At 40.1% G+C, this 26,622-nt stretch overlaps 1 protein-coding gene and 1 long non-coding RNA gene across 4 annotated transcripts; one reads left to right on the plus strand and one right to left on the minus strand.

The window, feature by feature from the left end:
* The first annotated feature begins 5,218 nt into the window (after positions 1-5,218).
* Positions 5,219-7,884, plus strand: LOC114439619 (uncharacterized). Its single transcript, XR_003671077.1, has 3 exons — positions 5,219-5,263; positions 6,852-6,933; positions 7,798-7,884. It is a non-coding gene; the product is annotated as an uncharacterized LOC114439619 (long non-coding RNA).
* On the minus strand, positions 7,090-26,180 carry mpp3a (MAGUK p55 scaffold protein 3a). 3 transcript variants are annotated; one of them, XM_028411676.1, is made up of 20 exons: positions 26,054-26,180; positions 19,748-19,810; positions 19,510-19,628; positions 18,732-18,809; positions 18,316-18,396; positions 17,994-18,131; positions 17,811-17,892; positions 16,546-16,631; positions 16,168-16,242; positions 15,769-15,965; positions 14,900-14,964; positions 14,068-14,088; positions 13,157-13,198; positions 11,863-11,928; positions 11,146-11,301; positions 10,943-11,023; positions 10,742-10,835; positions 10,545-10,653; positions 9,705-9,833; positions 7,090-8,132 (listed from the first exon to the last, which is right to left on the minus strand). In XM_028411676.1, the coding sequence occupies exons 2-20, from the start codon at positions 19,782-19,784 to the stop codon at positions 7,947-7,949; spliced, it is 1,842 nt and encodes a 613-aa protein (XP_028267477.1). In that variant the 5' UTR covers positions 19,785-19,810; positions 26,054-26,180; the 3' UTR covers positions 7,090-7,946. The 3 variants fall into 3 exon arrangements, with proteins under 3 accessions (XP_028267477.1, XP_028267478.1, XP_028267479.1); XM_028411677.1 differs by lacking the exon at positions 26,054-26,180 and adding an exon at positions 25,561-25,686; XM_028411678.1 differs by lacking the exon at positions 11,863-11,928.
* Between the last annotated feature and the right edge of the window lie 442 nt (positions 26,181-26,622).

Raw genomic sequence — 26,622 nt, forward strand, 5'->3', positions numbered from 1 at the left:
ATCTCGGTGGCGACAAAGCTGGCTGTTTCTTCTCTCTGCTCTGGCTTCAACTGCTATCGCAGGATGGCGTTTTCTCATTTTGTGATGCAGCATACAGTGTGTGTTTTTAATGTGAAACGATTAAATGAAAAAGTTGTTTTGCAGTAGCTGGTGTGTGGTTGTGGTGAGCAAAACGCTTACATGACACAAAACACAATGAGTGTTTGACCTGCTAGCTGTTCTGTGGTGATATGTTAAATGTTGATGTTAGCAATGCTGTTAGGATGCTAACATTAGTGCCTAAGTTATTATTGATCTTATATAGTGTAGACAATAAGATTATTCAGAAAAATACATAGTAATTGGGTCCACATTCTCAGGACCAGATCAGACCAGAGCAAACGTTTCTTAGTGCAGTTGCCTAAAAGAGGCATTGAAGAAACACACATAACGTTATAAACTTTTGTACTAATAAAGGTTGGTGTTATTCTAATTTCATGTAGCATAAATGAAACATGTGCATTGTATTTTACACACATTTTTTAATGCTTTGCAAATTATGGCATCAAATGTGCAACAATATTTTCACAATTCTTTGTTTAAAGCTTCAAAACAAATGTCTGGTTGTATCTGTAACAAACAGGCACAGTCATCTCACTGAGGCAGGTGTGTCAGAGGCCTATGAGCTGTGATAACAACATCACATTAGAGGGTTAGAGGGTTGCCCTTTTTCCACACCTGGTCTCTGATTTGTCCTGTGTGGTGGTAGCCTGCTGATCACCAGGCTTCAGCTCTCACGTGAGTCCTTGGAATCAACCTTGGCTGAGACAACGGTCAGAGACAAAAAATGACGTCATTTTGTGGGCGTAACGTCTGCAGGGGGGAAAAATGTCTTTGTCTCGCGGAGTATGGATCCAGCTATATTCTCAAAGCAAAGCTGCTTCTACAACAAGAACTGAAGCATAACAAGCCATGCTGGATCAATTGTACATTAGTTTGGCAAGGTGCAGTTTCCCCTTCATACGTGTGCTTACATGCTTCTGATGCCGGCTGAACAATGCAGCAGTCGCACCTCAACAGGGGAAAAAAATCCACTTGAGACCTGGCTTAGCTTGCTGGTCAGATTTTATTAGACATCGGTACTTTTAAGAAAATCTAACAACTACCTCCAGAACTGTTATATCTGCCTTAAGTCACATTTGTTTAATTAATTCTGTTTGATAGTGCGCTTTGTTCCTTTTTATTTGTGAATGAAAAAAATGCTTCAAAGGATGGAAATGGCATTTAGCATAAGAACTGCCTCAAAGGTAGAATCAAGAGCGATTGTAGTAGTTAGGATGAGGGGATTATCCTCACAGGGACTCCCAGCTTAGTTTAAATTCATGGCATAGCAGCATTTACATTTCTAGAATTAACTATTTAGTAAAAAGGACTTTTTTGGTACATAAATTAATATTTGACACATTTCCTGAGACTTGTATTCGGAAGCTGCCGCAGGCCGGGTTCAGCCTCAGTTCAGTCTCAGTTCATTTAGCAGACATTTAGCCGCTGGAAATTGCTTGCAGGTCAGTGGTAGTGCATCAGCGGCACATTGTAAACACAGTGATTGCCTCAATAAAGTGGGAACTCACACACAGCAGGGGTTGCACAAAGAGTTCCAAACAAAGAGCTTAAATGCATCAATACCTTTAAGTGCTCCATGAAGTGATGCTGCATGTTAAAGCAAGAACAGGAAAACACTGACAAAAGGAGGAAATGGATCATGAGGATCTTATTTCTTTTTTCAGGTTTTTACAGTAAACGGTAAACAGTAAAAAGAGAAATGAGACGTTAAAGTCAGACTTCATGGTTTTTATATGCATACTTATGATTTTCTTTTGATCACTAAATGAATGAAAAGACAAGAAAATCCCTCAGAACACATTCTTTTCTCCCTCCGGAGCTAATAGTCTCTGGATAATGCAGCAGCCTCTGGGGCTGAGAAATGATTCCCATGTGGAAGTGTTACAAACTGCAGTTCCACTTCACAGCCTCTAGGGGCTGGCTTCAAAAGCAAGTCAATCCCCATAGACACCCATGTTAAAATGGGCAACTTTACAGCAGAAATGAAAATGTTCGCAGCCTGGGTTTGATCTTTTTTGTCAAATGTGTTGGGGCTGAATTTCTTGACTGGTTTTAATTATAATATTTACATTTATACATAACTATGGCCAGGACCACTTTGAGTGACAGGCAGGTGCAGTGAGATTCCTGCTCTGCCTCACTCGAGCTACTCCTCTTTGCCTGTATTTGGAGTTTAGGTGGAATGTGATACAGCCAGCATGGCTACAGTCGGAGTCTCCCAGAACGGTGTTTCAAAATACCATCGAGTGATGTCATGGATGCTTCTTCCACAGTTATATGCTGTCTGCGCTCTGGACCTCACCAGATCCCAAGCATGTGAGGTGTCATTGGGTAAAATGCTGCAAAATGAATCAATGAATTTACGCTGCAAAGTTGAAAGTTTATCTAATCTCTATCGAAATGTTGTAATATCCTTTAATGCAATCCTTTAATTTAATCCTTTATGCAATTTCCCTATTGTGGGACTAATAAAGGTTTCTTAATCTTAATCTTAACATTTTAGGTTTACCGATTTTTTAAAAATAATTTCATCCTTTTTTATGATTTATGATCATTCTTGGAGGCATGAGCAGTTTAACAAAACTAACAGGACTGTGGCAGTAAGTCTGCATAAAAATCTCTGTGATCGATATGTGTTTGCTTCATCCAGATGTGCTAACGCCCCAGTGACAGCCTGACTCAGCCCACCGAGCTCCTGCAGGGGAACACAAACGGTACGTTCATCTGGATTTGAAGCCGGTTTGATTTAATCCTCTCAGAACTCAGAGTTAATCAGGCATCACGTGCATGTTTTCTACATTTATGTCAGAGAGAAAGGAGCTAGTGTGAGCAGAGAAAATGAGAGCGAATTAGAAATGGAACAAAGACACAGGCAGTGAGGAATCCACTGGAAAGATGAATGAAGACTTTGTCACTGACAACTTGTGGCTATCTCCAGCCTGATCTGTGCAAACCCTCACCTCAGTGAGGCCACACTGAGCATCAGATCTGCAGACATCTGCAGAGTAAATTCAATCTCACTGAAGCAATCCAAAACTGCATTTTTGACTCAGAACAGACAAATACATTTAGAGAGCCATCAACTCACTGAATGTTCTCTCACACTGGAATAGCCTGGCACTGCATCCTACCTTTGCTGGCTGTTACCTGAGGTTAAAGCATATCTAATTACCTGTTGACTCTGTTTATTGCTTAAGAGAGTTGATTACTAATTTAATCACAAGCCACAGACTCATCAGGGTGCTCTTTTCATGTGTTCCTAACCCGCTCCTGGGAAATCAGCCCATCCGCAGCAGTTAACAGGGCTAATAAACCACCCAGCTAATGAAACAACATAGGCACCTCACCGGCTCTCTTAACAAGTCAGCGTGCCTGAGATCATCAGGACAGCTCTGCTAATGTATCAGTCTGCGTGCCTGCTGTGATAATTACTGAAACAAGGCAGCCACATGCCTCACAAGTACTCATGGCCTGAGGAGGTAAAGCCTATAAAATGTCTTAAAGAGACTCTGGAAGTAGAGTCATAAAGTGATGAGTACTGACTGTAGGTCTCATGAACTCTGGATGGTCAGATTGAGAGACAGTTGTGGAAGAAGATGGTTTCCTCAGGCTGACTTGACAAACATTACATTACTGTGTACTTGAGAAAAATCTCAGAAGATGGTACAAAATAGAAGTTTAGAAATTTCATAGTATCTTCATAACTTTTCTTAAATTTCTAGCACTTATAGTACTTGTGAATTAAAAGAGAGTTTGTGTAATCCCTTAGCAGAAGGATTGGGTTTTCATTGGTGTTGTTGTAAAAGGAGTCCTGAATAAGAGGCTCCATGTGCATTAAGTCACCTGTAGTTATAGAAACAACATTCTGCAGAGATTAACACCTCTAAAAAAAAATTAAATTTGCCAGATTTCTTAATCTGTAATCATCATTATGCCACTAAATTCCACTCGTTGGTACTTCAACAGTGAAAACTGTGTTAAAGAAATTGTAAACCTTTATTTTCAATTGAAACAAAAGAAGATCAAGAAAAAGTCACAGGTGCCTGTGTGCTTGTGTAACATTGTGTGTGTGTGTGGGGATAAACTGTTGTGTCAGACAGTGATAGATCACACTTGGTGAGATCTGGGCCAAAGCAATGAAACAGAGCCTTGAGGGGAAACCCTCAGAGAAGAGCCTCCACAATTGCAATCATTTGTTCTCTGGCTCATCCACCGCTGAGAAACCTACTCTGTGCAGGTTATGTTATGAAAACAAGTCATCTGGGGAGATTTCTGTGTGGCCTTCATGCTGTAAGAGGCGGCACAGATTAGATTAGATGGCCTGATGGCAGAGAGGCAGAGCGCTGCTGTGTGTTATCGTGACCAGATGTTGAGGTTTGATTCAATAACATGCGGCCTTTATCAGCATCACTCCTGAGAAATATGTATTTACAGGCTTTTTATTTCATCCTCAATCTCACAACACAAGTGGGTAAACCAAGCCGAGTGTAACATGAGTGAAAGCAATTAAAATGAGGATGTTAGGATTATCTTTGCAGAATCATTTTATGGGCCTCTGGCCAGATAGACCTGTCCTACAGTGGACTGAGCCATGCTCTGCTTGTGCCATCTAGTGGTAGTGTCTCTTATGATTTTAAAAATGAATAGAGTGGATTGATTTAGTATTGAAAATCCCATGTATTTTAACGAACGGATAAGTGTAAACCTCCGCTGGGTACGTCTGGGTTTGAATATATATATATATATATATATATATATATATATATATATATATATATATATATATAATATATATGGATGGATGGTTGGATGGTTGGATGGTGGATGGACAGACAGACAGACAGACAGACAGACAGACAGATAGATAGATAGATAGATAGATAGATAGATAGATAGATAGATAGATAGATAGATAGATAGATAGATAGATAGATAGATAGATAGATAGATAGATCATTTAAAGGCTAGTTTGGTAAGTGTGGTGATATAATCACATCTAGCAGCAGCTGTTGTGTTTGTTTGTTAGTAAGCAGCAGAAAACACAGACAGTCCCTGAACTCATCGTGACTCCTCTGCAGCTCTGTAATCAGCTCATTCACAGCACCTGGTGCTGAGCAAACACAGAAGGCCGACACAGCAAACACACACACACACCATAACGGTAAGTATTATGTTTTGATCTAACCAGATGTAATTTGTTTTTTAGGTCAAGTGGTGTGTTAGAGGTGGAGGCTCATGTCAGGGCTATATGTGTGAAGTTCATATTCTTTCTGCCCTTAAGCCATCCAGCACTTATTCTCAGTGATTTGCATCATAGCTCCATAACTCAAACAGGAAGATGAGTACAAAGTTCACCGCTTTCAATCTGAAGGTTTTATCTATCTCCAGCAGTATGAGAGCATCTGTCTGATAACCAGTGTAGCTATGATCCTGAACCTGAGCTACACCCAGTATCAAGGTATAAGGATACTCTTTTTTTTTTAATTTTCGAAATAGTTTTCCTTGTATAGGCTACTGTGATAGTTTTTGCTCATGCTAAAATATTATCTTGTAATTTAAATATGATTTTCTTAAAACCCTTATACCTATACGGTCCGAAACAAAAACAATATATGCATGTTAGAAAATTGAACAAAAGGTGGTGGTATACACTTACAAGTTTTCACGTTGTTGTGTCTTGTTATTACAGCTTTAGGCCGCTAGTTGGCACTGTCTCTACAGGGTAGACGAAAAGCATTAGAAAATGAGAGAAGACCACACAGTTGAAGCTTGAGATGCATGTTGTTATTTATTTATGCTGTTCTTGTGATGCTAGCTGTTCCTCCATTAGACTGGTTAAGCACTTTAGGTAAAGTTTGACTAAAAACCTTGTATTGATGATTTTAAATTAATGAAAAAAGGCCCTGGTTTGTAAGTCACTGGAGATAAACAAAACAAGAAAGAACGAAAACAGAAAGATATATAGAGAGAGAGCAAGGGAGGGTGTCTGTTTCACAAAACTACAAGGAAGATGGACATACAGTTAGTACCATGAAATAATGGATCATATGTCGGCCTGAGATGGTGGTGGTGAACTGCTTCACCGGCAGTGTAGGCCTGTAGCAGCTTATCTATGGAAAAAAGATACTTTTTTTTAATGACTTAAAAAAAGAGATAATAAGTTTAAAGAGTTAGTCAGTCTCTCCTAGCTGTGGCTGTATGTAAAGAAGTGACTGTATCTATACCTACACACTTTGTGTGAAGGTGGAGGTGGTGTCTGCCTCTCTGACCCAGATTGGTAAATGGCTCCATAGTAGAGGTGCCTGATGACTACAGGTGCGTCCTCCCATTCTACTTTTATGAATTATGAGTGTAAACCTGCACTCAGAGATCTCAGTGTACTATTAGGAACATACTGAACTGTTACATCCTGAAGGTATAGTGGAGCTTATATGTAAGAAGGAGAATTTTAAAGTGTATTCTGAATTTCTCATCTATATATATTTATATCTCTGTATGTCTTCTGTATATAGTCCTGATTTTTTACTGCTTTCATGCTGTGCTGGTAGTACTTTGTGCACTGTCTTGTGTTTTGTTCTGCTGCTCTAACAAGTTTTTCCTTCTGGGGATCAAAAAGTCCTGTTATCTAATAATATAGCATGAAACAAACTATTTATATAAACAGCAAAGCAAAACACAAAGTAATTTGTGCTATAATTACACTAAACTTGTCTTACTGACTTTTCGCTGTGATAATATCTTCTCCTTAGGACAGACTACACAGGGTTGTGGTGCATGTATGGAACTCAGCAGAGGACTCCACCAGAATACTATGAATATTCAACAGCTCAGGTAACACATGCAAAGCAACAAACATTTGATTCAGCTAGCTTTATTATGGCACTTTGTACAGGTTACAAACTTAACATTCTTTGTTCATACAACAATAAACAAAATAGAGCAGAGACGAAGTTCAGTCAAATACTGGTGCAAGGGTGATAGTTTATTTACCAGTCATGTTTTCTTATGTCGTTTTGTCTAAATGACAGAAATACTCACATGCCGAAACACTTGGTTGTGAGATTAATTCTACTCTTTACTGGCTGTGAAATAAATCTTTGCAAAACCTACATCATGTTAAAATTGACTTTTGCAAAAGGGAAAATTAGTCTGAGCTATATTATGCCCATCCTCTTGCTAGATTGGGTTAAGATGAATGCAGATCATCCCGCCCTTAAACAATACATACAAAGAAGGAAACTTTGCAGCCTCAGATCCTAGTAATTAAAAAAATTGGCCAAGTTTGTGATTTCTGAAATGACTAAACGTTGGTTCAGTGCTAATTAAAATCTTTGGATATCAGTCAAACCACAGTAAACAGACATGTAGTACCCACAGTCAAAAATATGTGCAAGTGACAAACCTCCATTCCTGTACATAAACACGCTGACATCTTCCAAGTAGACGGGTTGCATTGAAGTGCTACGAGATGTTTCGTTGGCACACGAGTAATATTTACAATATTTACATCTGAGATTAAATAAATCGGTGGTCATGCGTTTCCTAAAAACAAACAGCTTTGTAGAAAATAAGATTCTCACATTCCATTTGGATTTCACAGTCTTCTGTACTTTTGTAGTGTGATAGTGTTCTACTGTACAGGAAAGAGATCTATGCCTTGTAATCTGAAGTAATGAATGAAGGTTATCATTTCAGGAAGAACTGCTGACCTGCTGGAAAACTGAGGGATCCTCTGACATCATCCTCAGGCAACTCACTTCCTGTCTGACTAACAGGGGACATGAGCTGGTTTAGATTTAGTTTGTAGAGCAGAATGAAACTCTTGTGGAATGAGGATAGAATAGTTATGTTGAGGTCCGAACCCAGCTGATAGGCACCCAGAAGGACTCTCGTTCTAGCCTCTCCAAAATACCTCGCAGTTCTAAACATGCACTGGCTGAGTCCTCCTTGATAAGGATGCGGTCCACCAGGTGTCCATACTGCTGATCAATCTGAATGGCAGACTGACGCATCTCCTGTAGGTCTTCCTCCTTTTAAAGACAGCAAAATCAGATATGTTTATTGTAAATCCCCAGCTAGCACAACCAAAGAGAAGGACATAAGGTCATAAAAGCCAGTCTGGTGACAGGACAGCCCACACTTCATTGGCTGGCTTGTATGTTTTATTCAAGTCCAGACAGCCTTAACAGGTGAGCTAGCTATCTCAGGGTCAGTTTAGTTTGAGTGCATGAAACCAAATAATTATTATTTATATGAGGACATTAAGGACAAAATGTCCACTTCCAAAAACTGCTATAAAAATTACTTTTTTATATTATATCTGTATGAATCTCCTAAACAACTTCAGCCCTGCTCAAAACTACCCATTATTATATTATATGTACGTACACAAAAAACACAATACTGTCCATGTAACAAATGCTGGGGTAACTAGTACTAATAGCCTACTAATGATTAATTTAATTCAATTTTTTATATAGTACTTTTTACAATCAGAATCGTATCAAATTATATTATGTAACGATTTTTCTATGAGATATAAAAAATGGTTTTAAAGGGACATTGTTGTCCTTCAATGTCACTTGCAAGGGTGCAAAATTTTGATTCTGAAGAAACTTATAATGCATTAGCTAATCTTTGACATAAAATGACTTTAAAATAACAGTGACATCAAGTAATCAAACTGGCATTTACATGGGTAAATCCTCGAAATGACTAAATGTTTGGTAGAAGGGCTGAAGTTGTTTAAGAGATTTATGTAGGGAAAAAAAACTAAACTTTCTATAGCAGTTTCTGAAAGTGAACAATTTTGTCCTTTAGTAATTTTTTCCAGTGTTCTATTAGAAATTGATTGCTTAAAACAAACGGCACTAACAAAGCCATGATGGCTGATGTTACAATAGTTGCTGATTGTAAAATAACATGTGAAAAGATAATCTGTCCAGCCAGCTACATAATCAATATATAGCTCTGTGAAAAGTCTTTGTACAACAGAAGGCTGCTGATCAGAGAGTCCTAAAAATGAGGTCCTATGGACTGTAGCCTCAAAAGTTTTTTATATATTGTAGTTATCATTAACATAATGCTAGCTTGTTATGGCCAAAATCAAACTTCTCATTAGAGTGACTGAAGAACAATAACAACAAAATAACAATAGTATGAATCTGAATCCAACAGGCTGCTACCAGAGGGGCACTGCTGCCTGATAGATGTGTTAAGTGATGTCACATAGAAATTGGAACTACATATGGTATCAAGTTTTAAGTTCTTTTATGTATTCTAGACTTCATTGTGTAATCCTGCTTTTATATATATATATATATATATATATATAAAAAAAAAGCTAGAAAAAGTTTACCTGATTAAGAATAAAAGGTGTTTTAAAGCTCTTTGACTGCTTTCTCTACATGCAAATACAAAGTATGCCTTTTAAGCTGTCTGGCTCTAAGCTACTAAAAAATAATAAAATTTGAAGATGAACTTTGTGTTGATTCTACACTGAATAGCAGTTAACACTCTATAAGAAATGCAATGTGTAGGCTCAAAAGGCCTTTAACCTCATTTTGAACTAGGGCACAGCTCTAAGGAAAAAGAGGACTCACTGTAACGCGGCTGTGATCTCCCCCTCCCGGTGAGGTGGCTGCACTGCGGCGGCGTCTGCTCTCAGGAACACGAGGCTTGACAAATATAATGTATGGTTTGAACTCTGAAGTCCGCAGCCTCTTCAGAGCCTGAGTGGAGAGAGATTAACATACAACAGAGAAAAACATCAGATCCGGAAGAAGACATGAAAGGACAAAATCAACAGTGATGTCTGACTCTCAGGTTAGTCAGCAGCTCTGTTGTTACTGCCTGCCCTTGGCCACTCAGTGAAATGCTGCTGTGTAAAGACTCTTCATCATAACATGTTATGTTAGTGAATTCTGCTATTTTTGAAAGACAAGAAAATATTAAAACTACTAAAAAGTAATATTGCAGTCTGCTCTTCCCCTGTAAAACTTAATGTTCGTGACATGAACCCGACTTCCTATTCCCACTAGGTGGCACTATGCCTGTAAAGAGTTCAGTGGCATATAAATGTTTTCATGCTGGGAAAATGGGACCAACAGTTACTAAGTTTATATATATTTCCTGTTTGACAATATGACATCAGACTTTGACTAATCAGGACAACCAAACACTGTTTGATGGATCTAAAATCTGTTGATCTTAAGCCTTAAACGATATCTGAAGCAGCTCAGATCATGCCTGTAAGAGAGGTTTGTTAAAGTACAGGTGGAAAAGGGGTTAAATGGCCTATGCAATGTGATCTAAAAAACTTTTTGGTGCACCACATTTCATAACCTTCCTGATGTTCATAAATGTAGGTAAAGGTGGCTGCTTTAACCCACACACAACTGTCAGTACATGGAGCCTAACAAGGCTTTTAATGTGACTCTCACCTCAGGCTGCACATCTACTATGCACATCTTGTTCTTGGCCTGTACAGAGCGGATGGCCTCTATGCTGGTCCCATACTGGTTCTCCTTGTATTCCCCATGCTCTATGAACCTTGAGAGTGAGAATAATACTTTTATTTTAACAAACAAAAAAAATCATACATGTTTACATAACACAAATAACACCAGCAAAAACCTACTTGTTGTTCAAAACATCTGCATCAAATTGCTGCTTGGTTACAAAGTGGTACTCCACACCATCCTTCTCATGTGGTTTCTTGGGTCTGGTAGTATCTGGGTGAACCCAGAAGAGGATTGAATTAGTAACAGTGTATGATTTGTTCATTTTATATATAATATATATATATAAGGACTGAATGTATAAATGATTAGTTACTCACGCGGTACAGCTACTGCATACCGATGTGGGTTTTCAGCAATCACTCGTTGTTTGAGTTCATTGATTCGTGCTCCCAGGGAGCCTTTGAGTGAGTGCAAGAGAAAAGCAAGACAACTCGTTTAAGTCTGTAAAAATAGCTTGTGTCCACTAGATGTCACTGTCATCACAAGAGAGTGGTCGTGCCACACAGTGGCTCAGTCTTACCAATCAGAACCACGAGGCGGGGTCTTTCATTAGACCTCTGCTGGTAGCGCGTTACCTCCTCATAGGTTTGGAATTCTGGGTCTCCAGGATCAGAAGCCTCTCCTGTTGATCCCTGCCTGTCTTTCCGACTCAGCCGGAAACTTCTCCGTAAACCGGCTACATCCAGGCGGGAAAGGAAAACATAAAAGGTCTTTGTTTAGAATTACATATCAATGTAATTATAATAAAGATTAGATAATACATGAACACATATGTTTTGAATAGCTGTAAGACCAAGCCATCATGCATTACAATAACCTGTGTATACAATGCAAATAGATGAACATAGCTCCGTGTTATCTGACATGTAAATACTTCACAGTGTGAGATGTTACAACTCAGAGCCAATTGGTCACCATGCTTTGAATACATCGCATGCAGCTGAGAGTAAACATATTGAAATATTCTGTTCTATTTTAAATAAAAACATGGGATGTTTCAGTAACAGTTTCAGACACATTTCAGAGACCCAAGATAAACATAATTTTCCAACATTATGTTTAAAATAATGCATGCTGTTTTTTTAACAAGGCTACAGTGCTGAGGCAGGACAGACAGGTCAGCCTGGCCCTGGAAGACACCACGTTACAAGGCACAAACGGGTCTCCCATGACCAGGACCTGTCTGGATCCCCCCTGACAGTGGTGTGTACCTGCAGGAATAAGCCGGGCACTGTACCTGAATAAAATTCCCAGGAAAAGACCTGGCCACAGGAGGGCGCCACTGCTTTACACTTAGGAGAGACTATAACTGGCGTTAGAGCATCACACAACCCAGCCTCACACCTCCACACAAGGTGAACGAGCAACAAACGTGCCTGGTTGAGTGTGCAATGCGTCCAACGCAGCAGGGCCCTCGTGGGGGGAAGAGGGGAGGAGGGGTTTTTTTTTTGTTTGTTTTTTGTGGGGAGGGTAGCAATGCACTGACCACAGCAGCAGGGGCAGTTAGTTAGATGCAGGAAAATATGGAGGGTTTTGGAGGATCCAAACACTGCTAGGTGGAGAGATGATGGGCAAATGAATGGAAGGTGGAGACAGGAAGCACAAATACAGTTTAATAAAGTATTTTATATTTTATAAAAGGATGCTGTTAAGCTTTCAGCTGTGTTTTGATCACTCCATTCCAGCAGCTTGCAGTATGGGGGCACACATGGGGGCAGGTGGGGTTGAATAAGGGCAAGGGAGGGAAGGTCAGTGGAAGGTTTGAGAGGGGTTGAGGATTAAGGGGTTGATGCATTCTCTCCAATACCAATACCAATTTACCAATTCAGTAAAAGGCTGTAATAGTGTATAGCCAAGCAGAACAACATAAGATGTTATTTTAAAAGTCGAATTACTCACAGTAATAAAAGGGAATTATCTTAAAGGAACAGTTAAATACAAGGTTAAATACAATCTTCACATTTTTAAATACTCAGCTGACCTGCTGTGCAATCACTATATAAATCCTTGTAAGATAACTTATGTACACATTAAAAATACTAATTTAAATTTTTGTGATAGCACACAAACCTAATTAAACCTTTTTTTGTTTGACAGTTTATTTTGATTTTGTACTATTATATCCATCACATTGATGCAACCCTCCACTGTCTCTCAACTTTCATTTGCACAGTGGAAGAGGAGGATCTGTTACTAGCACCTGCTGAAGTGTGAGACGATACCTGCACACATTTGTACAACATCACTTTCATATTTTTTGTTCAACACTAGATTTGCTCGTCTGCATTTTCATAGTAAATATAGTAAATAGTAGCTGTTCAGCGACCTGACTGTTAACATTTTAAATTGACACTTGGAAACCTCCGTCCTTCCCCCTTATCCCTCAACCCAAGGCCTCAAACAGGTCAACCCAAAAGGCCAGTATTCTGACCCCGAGCTGAAAGCATCAAGGGAACCAGCGCACAGCCAGGTGACAACAGGCAAAGAGCAGAAAGGGAAAAGGAGGTGGAGAAAGATGTGCACGCTCTCACCTATGTACTGTCCATTGAAATAGCCCTCACAGTCACAGTCCTCTGTAGGGAGGCAAGCAGGGAAAAGAGGGGGTAAGCACAGGGTAAGAGACCTGGAAGAGTTCAGGAAGGGGGCTGGAGGGTCCAGTATGCTGGAGAGGGGAGGCAGCAGGCACACAGTCAGCAGGAAGAGAGTGGAGGGGCAGCCAAGGAAGGAATGCTGTTGAAGGCAACAGTCGCTAACAAAGGGTTCATAAACAGATTTGAGGAGAAGAGAGGACACAAGAGAGATTGCTCTACTTCATCTGAATATGACCAAGTCTCTGTAAACCAGACACATGTCAGCAGGGCGGACCTCCCCAAAAATGTGCATCTGATGTACAAACTGCCCTACATATACTATGTAAACTACCCACACTTCCTATGCACATTGTGCACTTTTTCTCATCTGTACCCAAACTAGGTCTGCGTGATGTACAGTGATCTGCATCCAGTTTAGAAAACAGACAAATGGAGAAAACAAATGGGACACTGCAGAGTAAAGATGAGGATGGAAAAAAGAACAAAAGATAATAAGAAGGAACAAGGGATGACGCAAAAGAGAGGAGCAGCTATTGTTATCTTTAACAACCTCTGCTTGGTTGGGCTAAAGTCTCCAGGGATTCTTTCTGCCTGCACATCACCTGGTACAACACACACACACACGTACACACAAATGAGACACGCAAAGAATCTCTATTCTGGTCTAGTACGCTAACAGCAGGAGGAGAGGAATTAAGCTGCAAGCAGTAGAAATCCCAAATGCACACCCACTAACACACATGCAAGCTTTATACACAGACACACACCCAGGCTTTGAGGACTCATCAACACTTTAGTATGTATTGTGTGTGTGGATGTTTCTTTGTTTAGTGTTGGGCACATGTACCCACCTTTATCACATCCTTGGTCATCTGACAGACATAGTATGCAGTAAGACAGATCAAAGAGTAAAACATTAAGGAAGGTAAAGAACAGGTCAGACAGGTTGAGAAATGTTGAAATTCACAAAGGTGGAGAAATTGGTTTTACAGAGTCTAAACCTGACACTGACGTCACTAAGACACAAAGACTGGGCCCACATTAAAAGGCTCCAGCTGGGAGTTGGTGAATTTAATGAAGAGAGCTGGAGGGGGACATGGGGAGAAGCTGAGACAGAAGAGACCCCACAGGTTTGCTGCTGCGTGGCATGGCAGGGCCAGCTGCCATATTGCTAAGCTCTTGTTGTCTCCCTGTGGCTCAGTCCTAATCGGATCCCCAGCAGCTTATGCACCACGAAGAGCCACCACTCACATTGTCCACTCACCTGGCTGTAAACAGCTTTTCTATACTATCAAAGGGGAAAGTGAGAAGAGTGGTGTAAAGTGTTAAAGCTTTGTTTCATAGTGGACGGCTGCTGTTGCACTGTCTGGATCTACTTAAGCTGAACTCGCAGCCCACTTACTGGCCAGATGGACTAAACATGAAAGAGATTAATTCATATCTGTGATCCCTCCCTCCATCTCTGTGCCCCTCCATCTCCCTCTTACTCTTTTAAACATATCTACATAGCAGCATTTAGGGATTGCACAATGCATACTAATGGATCTGTGGAAGCCAATTAATGGCAAAAGAGGTCAAATGTCAGGTAAAACAATTGCAGATACATTACTGTTCTGTACTGACTAAGCAGGTAAACTGCAATCATAGTAAAATGCAGTAAAATCCTGAGGATCAGAAACTTACAGGCAGGTTTTTTAGGGGATTTTGGATTCGGGAGAGTGCCCATTTTCATCCTGTAGGCCAGTCGCCTGGAGAAATGTGCAGCAGAACAAAGGGCCAGAGAGGATAAAGGCATAGAGAATCATCAGGACAGAAAGGAGAGGATTCAAAAAGTAAGCAGGGACTGTCAAAATTAAAAGATGTAGGCAGAGGAACATCCAATGCACATGGATTCATAATGAAACAATGGGTCACTGGACAGAGACTTGTCACACAGCTCTACTTGCTTTTTCAGTTCTGTGTGTTTTTGAGCACCATTTAGCATTTCTTTGGAGACATTTTTTAGGTTTAGTTTAATTAACTCTATATTCAATCATTTCCAACAGAATCCTGTGTCTAGTAAACCACCCAGGAAGCCCTGAGCTAATCCAGTAAAAGCATTTTTCTGATTCAGCATCAATGTACATGTGCAGCAACATCAGCCAAAATACATATCTTAATTCTAAATGCTTGATAAACCTAAAAAAAACCCTCCACTTAGGCCTCCCTGACCTGTATCCCACTCCGTGTTCAGGCTGTGTGGTTATTAATCCAACAGACGCTGCAGTGTTTGGCAGGGATCTCCCGGCCTGCTGATCATCTTACTGACGGATTATGACACTTATCATCATGCGCCTATTCAAGGCCATGGTTCAATTTATGTTTTCCACGCAGCTCTGAATCATCGTTGACCCCTCAAAATGAAACACATGAATGTGGATTTAAAGATTACTAATGGTTGGATAAATGAACATCAGGGTCTGTAAACTGTTAATTCCTGGCTGGTTAATTAATTTACCCCTCATTATGATAGTAAAGATGGGAACTCTCCACTTCCTCCTGGATATTCTCACCTCTCCTGGAAATGTTTGGAAGGAATGAGTCCGGCCCGCAGGTTGCTGTCTCCCACACGCTTGGCCTGCCACCATGTTAGGTCATCCTGGGTCACAACCTGAAGGATGTCTCCTCGTTTAAAGGAAAGTCCGGCCTCTTGGCATGGTGTGGCCTTGTCCTCCAATGGGATGTAGTCAAACAAGGCCCTCATATATACCTGAAACCATTAGCACAAGTTTAATATAATAAAGCTGTGTCTGTCTATGGGTCAAACATAACATCTCAAATGTCCTTGGTGGTTTAAATGGCTCATTTACAGCAGTGTAGAAACAACAATTACTGATTACATGAATAACAGTGCATTAAGGTAAGGTAATTTATGATATTCTGAGTTCGCTGCAAATGCCTAGTCACCTCACCTTGCTCTCTTTCATTCGGTCCTCCTCTTTAATGGCAGGGATTATCTTTAGAGTGATGGAGCCCTGGGACTGGGACTAATAATAAGCAAATAGACAAGAGTAAAAAGTGTAATGACTGGTGCCTAAAATTAAAAACAAAAACTAATACCAACACCACTTTAAGTAGTATCAGTGATCCCTGTGTGCATCAAAAGACAACTCTATACTGTACATCTTTTAGAAAGTTGTAGGCAACAGCTACAAAAACACAGGGACTCTCAATTCTATATAAACATTGTGATTCATAGGAACTTTTTTATCTTGCATCCATTAAAACTCAAAATGTACTTTAATTTAAACCAGCATGTCTTCATATTTTACACAGTAACTCTGTTTTACCAGCAGCTGGCTGATCTCATCAGGCCTCTTGTGGATCACAGAAACACCATTGACCTCCCTGAGTTCATCTCCTACATGTACCAAACCTGTCAAGAGGGGAGGGAAGAGAGTGAAACAAACGGCTGTGACGTTGAAAGAGGCTTTAGTGGGCTTCCTGGGTCTTTAGGGTTTGTCAGTTGTTATCTTAACGTCACTATTATAGTCACAGCCACAGATATGGCTCTGGCTATCTGTGAGCTGTGATCTGTTCAGCTGCAGTCACAACAAAGCAACCAAAGGCTGAGAGAAGAAAGATCAATAAGCTTCTCCAGGGAATAGAAAAGCACAAAGCTGACACAACACCATACAGTCATACGCATTTCATGTATGCATCTTCCAGACATACAAAGAAGCCTGAGGCCACTTCTAAAATCTCTCTCCAGGTTCTTTCCCCACTCTCTTGTGAGCTTTTTCTGTCACGGGTATGAACACTGATTGATTGACAGCGTGCATTTTCTAATGTCAAATTACTCCCACTGGGAGCATTTTCAAAGAGGAGCACTTCCATGCACGACCTGTCCGGATCATAGACTTCATGCAAAAAATTATATACAGAGTATGTGCTGGACTCCAGCTACTAGATAAGTAATAAAATCAAGAAACTGTGCGAAGGAGTAAGAGGACGAAGAGAGTTGCTATTAAAAAAGGTGACAGAAATGCGGATGGACTTCATTTTAGGCAGCTGTTGCAGACACTATGATTTTAATTATTTTTGTGACCGAGATGGCAGCGACTGTACAGTGAGTTGGCTTTGAATGCTGTCTGGTTGGCACAGATTGATGCAGCTTGGCTGTGACTGAGTGCGTATGTTTTGTGGAGCAGAGTGGATGGTCACTACTGAGATCTGAAATGCGCAGCGGTGCATCTGGTGGGACTTCACACATTGAGTAGTGTGGCACAGTCATCTGCACCTAGCGCAGCGCAGGACAGACGGAACACGTCACACACACACACACACACACGGCTTAGCTTCCTCAATGGCTGTGTTACATTACTGCAAAAGCCTGGGACATAATATTAGCATGTTATTTCTGACTAATTTAAATTATCTGACTATATTACATTGGCAATGACAAAGTCTTTTGCTAGTCTTTTCTACCTTTGTTACCATAGCATTATCTGCCCTTTGTTATTATCTGTAAGGATTTTTAAGGACCATGAATACAAACATGTAGTTTATGTGGTTTAAACAAGTTTCAAAAACATTTTAATAATTAGAAATTTACCACTTCGATCAGCAGCACCTCCTCTCATAATCCGGGCCACGATCACCACACCAGTAGCTTCATCACGCCTGATGGTGGCTCCCTGAAGAACGGATGAAGCAATAAGATCATTAGCAAACCAGACCAAAGGTCTCATTCCTATAATCCCTTCCTCTGTCACCTAATTCCATTGTCATAACTCACCAGGGGTTCTTTGTTCTTTACCAGCCGGACAATCTTAACAGACTCCTCTTCCAGCTCGTCCTCAAAGTCATCCGGCAGTGGCGGCAGCACAGGGTCGAAGTTCTTCTGGGCTACAGTGTCATGCACTGAGAGAACAGCCTGACAGGACAAAAGGTGTATGTGTTGACATTACAATGCTGACATTTATCTAGGAGGTGCACAGACAGGTGTAACATCTGCCAGAATCTGTACAGGGTCAGAAATTATTTTAGTGTAGTGTCAGTGCATGCATATTATGGAAAAAGGGAAACATTCTGCAGCAGGGCATCTGAATGTGTTCTACCTTAAGATGTGGTGATGACAACAGGTGCAGCAGCTCCTTCTCCTCCGAGCTCATTGGTCCACTCTGCAGCTCCTCTGCCACCTGACAGTCACAGCAAATATAAACACCTGAACTTGTGTATATCACTAATGTACTTTGCAGTTTACTGTAGAATGACTGCACAGATACACCCTGTGAGAGACAAGTAGCAAGCAACTAAGGTCAGCAGTTTCCCCCTACTGATAACTGGTGGGAGCGAGAAAGCAGCAGGATATGGAGTTTCATTAGATGAGTGTTAGAATGATTCAGCACTTTAAAGCACATTAAAATTCACTTTTGATACCTGCATTGCTTCTCTGTCGGAGTTAACTGTAGTGGTGACTAACTGCTGTGTTCAAGTGGAAAAGTAATTTGGCATGTGAGTGTGATGAACTTACATCCTCTGCCAGGGAAGAGGCACTGTGCAGGACAGGTGTTGGGCTTTGTCTCTCATACTGTCTCAGCTTCTCATGTATCTGTGAGCAACAATAATAGTTTATAACAACAGTATTTCAACAAAGCAACATGCAATTAAAAAAACAAAACAAGATGAAACATCTAAAAAGGTGTCAGATATGCAACCAAGTCCACATTTGGGTAACATGAATGTTTGTACCAAATAAATAGATCTTTTCCCTGTTCACGTAAGAAATGCTTCCTGCATTTGGCCATTGCACATGGCCTTACATTGTCCAAATTAAACCTTAAAATACAGCTTAGTTTGTTAATCTCCAATGACTACTGCAGGTCAAAGACAAATTCTGTACAATAAACACATACTATTAGATTTTTTTAAAAAACAAACCAGTCAGCCACATCGTGTCTTAGGTTAAACCTTACAAATACACAGGCCAGACAGTTATGTAAAACGATATTATGATTACAGGTCTTCTTGTCCTACAGCAACTCATCATACTATCATTAGAAACACTGGCACAAAAATAAATGGACATATTTGTATGCTGTCCCTCTTGGCAAGGGGCATCAGGTGGACAGTTGAATGCATGTCATCTCTTAGGGAAAATGTATAAACAACTGACAGACATCACAGAGTCTCTGCATCAAAAGTAATCCTTCAATAATACTAGGGGCAGATCAGTTCAGGATTATGTTGTCAGTTCTTTTATAACAGCTTTGGACAGCAGTGACTTGCAATGAGTAATAAGAGCTCCTCACCTTCATCAGGTATCCCAAACTCCTCTCACTGAAAACATCTTTCAGGAACACCATATCCTCTTTGTGGTTGGCATCAGGCCGCAGCTGAGAGGTTAGCAGGGCCAACGTTTCATGGAGCCCTAACAAAGGGACAGGAGCGAGAAAACCCCACATGTATATGAACGGGAACAGATGGAACACAGTTAGCCTTCAGCAGTATGGAGTGTATGTGTGGAGCATCTGTGCTAGCTTGTCTTACCCGCTCCTGCTGTGAGAACCGGCATGGCCTCTTTCATGGGTCAGTGAGGTGAGGAGGGGAAACCTGTGAGGAGTGAGAAATTATAATTAACATTTTTTTCACACCCTCACATGGACTCTGAAACACTGACAGAAGAAAAAGCAATGTCATCCACTTGCAACGTTTGAAAAAAAAAAAAAACATTAAATGCAGCGTGTGCGTGACCATGTAGACTTGATGTAAAGGCACCTAGAGACCCATGTCTGATAATTATAGCTGTATATCATCTGCCGGTACACTTCATGCAATAAATCCAGGCTGCAATTTTGCAGTGCCATTACCATATCTGTGAATGTGTAGGTGTGGGTGCGTTGGTCTTCTTGCATTTTACAGCAGTACTACTACGATAAACAGTCACTGCTGGTACTATTAATCACAGCAACTCTCACAAGCTCTCTGAGCTTTGTGTTGGTGTGTGAAAGAGCAGCAGATTGGGATACTCAAGCACACCCTGTATAACATCAACAGCCATGCTTCTTAACAGATACAAAAATGGACAGACACATGTGTGAAGTATAGTTTAGTATAGTTTAAATCAGATGAAGTTGAATAAGGTGCCAGAAAGAGGCTGAACGACATGTTTAAAATGTGCTGAACTGTCAGAAAGAGCACACTATACAGTACTCATATCTACATATTTACGAATACCGTCTAGGAAAGCTGTGAATGTACACTCAGCCACTGTACAGTATAGAATGCAGCATTAATGCAGCCTTTCCTAATCAATAACCATGTCGCACCACTCAATATTTCATCATATTTCCTCGCTGGAAACCTAACACAATAACAAAAACCACAGACTCCCTCGTGCTACACTGGGATCTGATGACAAAACAGAAGTATGCAACAGTGAAGCAGCAACAATACAAAAGAGGACACAGAGGACTAGACGTCCCACCACAGAGGGTTCTTTTGGTTGTGTCAGAAAACAAAGGTAGATAAATATGGGGCTGTTAAAGACTATGCTAGGTAAAAGGAACAGTTAACTCTGATGCAAATTTAAAAGTACGTGTGAAATATGTGTTAGACAGCCAACAAATATTATTATTACAGTTTTCACATTGGGTTTTATAATAGTAATGTGTAACTAAGCTAAAGCCTGTTGTCCTGGTGTCAGGTTTAATTCATTGCCTTTGTCTTCAGTCTAATACATTTTAACAAGATGTCTCGTTGTTTCTAATGTACATGGTCATCGGGCATGAAGTTGCTCTGTAGTGACACCGACCAGGATTCAAGAAAGTGTGCCAACAGTGTTATATACTTGGGCCTCTAACCCCAAAACATCACCATCAATATGCAATGCAAGAGGTGAAGAGCCCTGAATGAGGACAGAACAAACTGCTGCCATCTGAGAGTCAGCTGAATTCAGAGTGTCCTCATCAAACCTGTTACAAAAACAAAATAAAATCTAAAATATGTTTTTTCAAGGCCATGATATCTAAAACTTTTATCCTACTTATATATGTTCTACAAGACTCTATTTTCACATATGAACTCCAGTTAATGTCTGCAGTATCAGGTCAGGACATCTTGTGTGACAATTTAGACACGTATCACCGCAGGAGGCTGTCTGTGTGAGACGCGCTGTCGATGCTCCAGGTGAGGGGAGGCGCCTCAGCAGACTGCAGCTGGAGAGCAGCTGCACTCTGCTGAGGAGAAAGACTTCAGGGAATAAGGACATGCTTTTTAGTATGATACCAACACTACAGATATTTGAATCTATCAGCATAGACAAAGGATTGGAGAGCCAGAAAAAGAGTGTTCAATTCTTGTTGTGTTGGCTGTGATGGTTGAAGTCTGATGTGAACCACACACCCTATAGTATTATCATCCTGCAGAATGTAACTTTTCTCTCTTCTCCTGAAGCATTTTATATATCCATGTGCTTTGATGCTTCACAATCAGAATATGATTAACCAAGGCAGAGAGAGACTGCAATGAGCTCATAAATAATGAATACAGTGGATGTTGCGTGAGGAAGTAGGTAGACAGCTTTTTTTGTTCTGTCAGGAGAATCAGTGAGAAAACACAAGAGACAACCACTTTATTCTCTAGTGTGTCAGCCGGGGTTCTTCCACATATAACCTTACACAGAATTCAAAGGGGGGAAATTGTAGGAGTAGGCCTGATCCCTGTGCAGGAAAACTCTTCATTTTTACCATAATTTTTAATTTGCAACATTCTCATATCTTCTGCATCAAAATAATGGTAGATTTGAAACAATAATAGTAAATAAAGATCAAAACCAGAAGTTCTTAAACTTCAACTTAAACCTTTAGAAAAGAGATATCTACTGCTGCCTTCCACTATTGCTAGTATTATACAACCACAGCACATTTGTTAGCTAATAAAAGAATGTTTTTTACATCAAAGAATACATTTTAGTATAAAGTTTAATATTGCAGTTGTTTTAGGGAAATTAGGATCTGATTATCTGTAACCTGAGGAATCTTCCTAATTAGTAGCAAATAATGACAGCCATAGCATCTGACTATGACAGCAGTGTTTAATTAAATTGTTACATTTAGTGTCCCTCAATGATTTCACCAGCGTACAAAGCACTCCATAACACGTTTTCCTCTGGGCTTTCCCTTTCATGTATGATTAGAAGCAATTCTTCAGCAACATCATGATGCTTCTTCACATCATCCACTTATTTGTTATTCCCACCACTCATGCTGCCAACATCAGAATGGGGGGGGGGCATTAATTAAAGTGAGATTAATTAGTCAAAAAGGGCAGCGAAATACACATTCCTAAATAATTTAACTGGAGATGGATGTGTTTAGAAACTGAAGCTTTCAGAAATTCAAAGGCTTGTGGTTCATTACATCCCATGCAGCTGTTCAATAACAGCACTAGGATGGTGACATCACTGCACTGTTAATGACACATCCACATGGTGAGGTCATCAGAGAGAGGCAATGTGAGGACACCACTAAATGGCACCCAAGGGGTGGAGGTAGATTCAGGCAGAAATGAGCAAAACTGGACAAAAACAACTTGTCTTTGAAAATATGTTTAAGTTGGGCTTTTCAAACATGGATTATCTGGAATTGAAGGAAGTCCCAGGCGTACGCTATTTTCTTTTCTATTTTAGGATAGCTGCATCAGCAGTACAACATCATATGTACAATTGTGGAACTCAGGTGGTTTTTACCTTTTTTCTGTAACTTGTTAAAACTTGACATGGGTTTTATAAAAAAGAACCAATGTTAAAGCCTGCAAAGCTTTGATTACAACATATTTTTACTACTCTATTACCCTAAACACCAGAATCCGTAGTGTGGAAACTTAAAGTTAATCCACGCTTTCAGTATTATTCTCCTTTTAAGTTCAGTTTGGTACATTATGGTAATAGAAATGAGCCTTGAGCCACTGGCCTTAAGCATAAACACTACCTTATAGTGTGTACAAAACATCTAATGAACTGCTATTAAGCAGACAAAGCAGCCATGCATCATCACCACGAAATTATGCAATACAGTAGTTCTTCCAAGGATGTTTTAAGACTAGACATAACTTGTTATGATTAAATAACCTCAAAACAGTGCCATATATGATCAAATTAAAAATGTAGATTCAATAATAAACTAAAACCCAAACTCTCATTTGCCAACATTTCAAACACAGCAAAATCTCCAAATAATGACAGCACAACATATGAGTATTTTTCTACCTCCTATAGTGATACACATGATAATGATACACATTCAAAATTCATTGTTCATAGCCAATATAATCCTTACACACATTAGGTCTGGCAAGGTGCCAAGTGTCACACACAGATAAGGTAGGCAGTAGCCTGATGGATGTGGAAAGTGTAAAGGTAGAAAAATAAAGCTCCTTTAATATTTTTAAACTAGATAAAATGGCTGAATACTGATCCCAGTGAAAACAGATTCTTCTGTCTCTGGATGCTGCAGATCTTCATCAGAAGTCCAGGCACCCCTACCTTTAGCATACAGTAAAATTTACTATTATGCAAAGTTCCCACATAATAAAAAAAACATATATGTATGAGCACATCCTCTCATTCACTGATCCCTGGCTCACAGGAGCCAGTTGTGGTTCAGGCTTTTAGAAAGCAGCAGATTCCTGCTGTCTCGCATGAACATGACTACAACATCAAATCGCCAGACGTCACTGATCCAGAAATAGAGTCAGACACAGTTTTTGTATTTTGTCCCGGAAAAAATGACGTTTTCACTTCAAATCTAGTTAAGAGCTTAGCTGCAGATCATATAAACATGATGGAGCGCTGGTGAAGCCACAGAAAGAGCTCAAAGTCAGCTGGTCAGATAATAACAGCCTTCGTCATATAACATTCTTCTGAGCATATTTTGTTCAAATGCAAACTGACTTTTACTGCACTAACAACATGATCCTGTGTTAAAGACATCTGCATAGAATACACTAAAATAAAGCTACCGTAAATATAATTTTTCAGTGTCGTTTATCCACACTGTGATGCACTCATTCATAAATAGATAAACAGTTTGGACTCACAGGAATACACTCACATGTACACAAAACAAATCCTCTATGTGGCCCTCCTACAACACATTTATTTTTATTCCTCTTCTGACCACATTTTTTCTCTTCTTAATACATATATATATATATAAATATATATATATATATATATATATGTGTATATATATATATATGTGTATATATATATATATATATATATATATATATATATATATATATATATATATATATACACACATATATATATATATATACATATATACATATATATATATATATATATCACGAGACCTAGAGGTGCTATGACATCAGCAGGTTCACCAAGACAGCAGTTGGCACTTGTAGCAATCAACACACTGCTATGAGTTTCCTCGGGTCTCTTTGAGTCTCTTTGGTACCTCACCTAGAAGGACCCGAGCCATGACAGAGTTACAGAGCAGCCACTGAACCGGATTCTGAACTAACTGGTGAGTTTCCCCCATTTCCTTTAAAAATAAGGCTGGGCTGCAACTAGCACTTATGAATCTATGTTTGCTCAACATGCACAGGTTAAGTCATAATGCTGTGGGGCTGTCTGTTGTTTATGTGACATCAAAATATAAAGATGTTACAACACCAAATGTGCCATCTGGAGTAGTTATTGTGTCATTAGAAACACTCTCTTGAACATAACAGCTCTTAATGAGAATGTATTGTCTAGTATGCAGTGAAAATGCCTTGGCATCAAGACACTAAAACAACAAATGCTCTGTCAAGCTGTTCTAAGCAGGCTGTTTTTTCAGAGGGTGGACTTTTTCATTTTGCCAGATGACATGGGTCAGTCCTGCTCCAGTACCATACACACTGCTTTAACAATATGGTGGATTATATCTGTACAAGTCATCAAACTATGAATGCAAACATTTTAAACTGAGAATCAATGCCCAGAGTAGGAGAATGAGTAGCATCTCATTCTGCAGCCTTGCATAACACTATTAAAAAAACATTCTGCATGTCCAGACACGTACACAACAGTGGAGAGGATATCCATGTCAGTGCCCACAAAAATGGAAAGCTAAGAGTGTCATCTTGGTCAGCACATGACTGAGCATCTTGGCTCATCTCCTTTCTGCCTCAAGAATGAACACCGCTCACATAGGGCTAATCCACTGCCCTGACAGTAATGGAAGGCAACACTAAGCATGTCTGGCTAGCATCCAACATGCCTTTCACACACATATTTCTCAGACTCACGTTCTCACTACAGTGCAACCACAAAAAACCTCCCATCATCTTACCTCACTGGAACGAGCAGAGGGTGTGGCCAGACAGAAACTTATATCATCTCCCAACATGGAGGGAAACTACTGATGTTGACAGCTGACACACTCCAGCACACTCAGAAGCTGCACCCCTTCTTAAATCTCCCTTCATGCACTCAGTCAATTCTGCACAGAAAAGCAAGAGGCAGATGTCTGTTATCTATTCCTGTTTCCACTCCTCTTCCTTCAATTCTCTCTATTCTTACTTCCTCGTGTCTGTAGAGCATAATGCCAGCCCTCCAACCCTCCCTCCCTTTCCCTCTCCTCCATCTCTCTGCATCACTCTGCAGTGCTTTGGTGTTCTCCCCACATACAGCATGCCGTCAGCTGGCAGATGGAGGAAAAGGAAAACACACTCTAGATAGCAGAACACCCCCGTCTTCCAGCTGATACCGCGTGTTCACACTGAAAACAGAGAGGTGTTAAACAGATAAACATGGACAAAAATGAGCAGCAGCTGCCTTCCTACCTTCTCTTATCTCCGTGTTTCCTTCCTTCCTCGCTCTCTCTCTCTCTCTCTATTTGTGTCCCTCCTGACTGCAGCCACACTGTTTCTCTCGCTCTGATTCCTCCACCTCCTCCTTTCTTCCTCCTCCTCCTCTGGCTGATGCTCTCACAAACCTGCTGCCACTGAGTGTCTGCCTCTTCCCCTCTCTCTCCATTTGTCTCTCTCTTCCCCTCTCCGACTCTCTGAGCCCCTCCCCTTACCACCCTCCTCCCTTTACATCTCTGATGCTCCTTCTGTGCTCACATCAGTGAAGAATGCCATAGAGGGACTGAGACATTTCTTCCTATACAATGCTTTATCCGCAGTTTATGTTTGAGTCACAGATCAAATATTCTGTCTGATTGAGAGATTTCATACTGTTTCCTAACAAATAAAGCAGGCAATCCAACATCTTGCAAGTTTGGTACAACAGGAAAACAAATATGAACACATTAGTATGAATAAAATATATTAAATAACAAAGCTAAGATTTCTAAAATGGAAGAGGTCGCTAGAGAAACATTACCCAGTTCTAACATGTCCTTTAGCTT

The sequence above is a fragment of the Parambassis ranga genome, chromosome 8 (assembly GCF_900634625.1).
Source record: "Parambassis ranga chromosome 8, fParRan2.1, whole genome shotgun sequence".
In the NCBI taxonomy this organism is placed as follows: Eukaryota; Metazoa; Chordata; class Actinopteri; family Ambassidae; genus Parambassis; species Parambassis ranga.

What these genes read in the sequence shown, in the direction of transcription:
- mpp3a (XM_028411676.1), bottom strand. Translation starts at nt 19,784, where the DNA reads ATGAAAGAGGCCATGCCGGTTCTCACAGCAGGAGCGG. An exon ending in TGACCAAGGATGTGATAAAG is followed by an intron (nt 13,199 to 14,067) that starts GTGGGTACATGT and finishes GCCTCCCTACAG; the next exon opens with AGGACTGTGACTGTGAGGGC. An exon ending in CCGCCTCGTGGTTCTGATTG is followed by an intron (nt 11,024 to 11,145) that starts GTAAGACTGAGC and finishes ACTCACTCAAAG; the next exon opens with GCTCCCTGGGAGCACGAATC.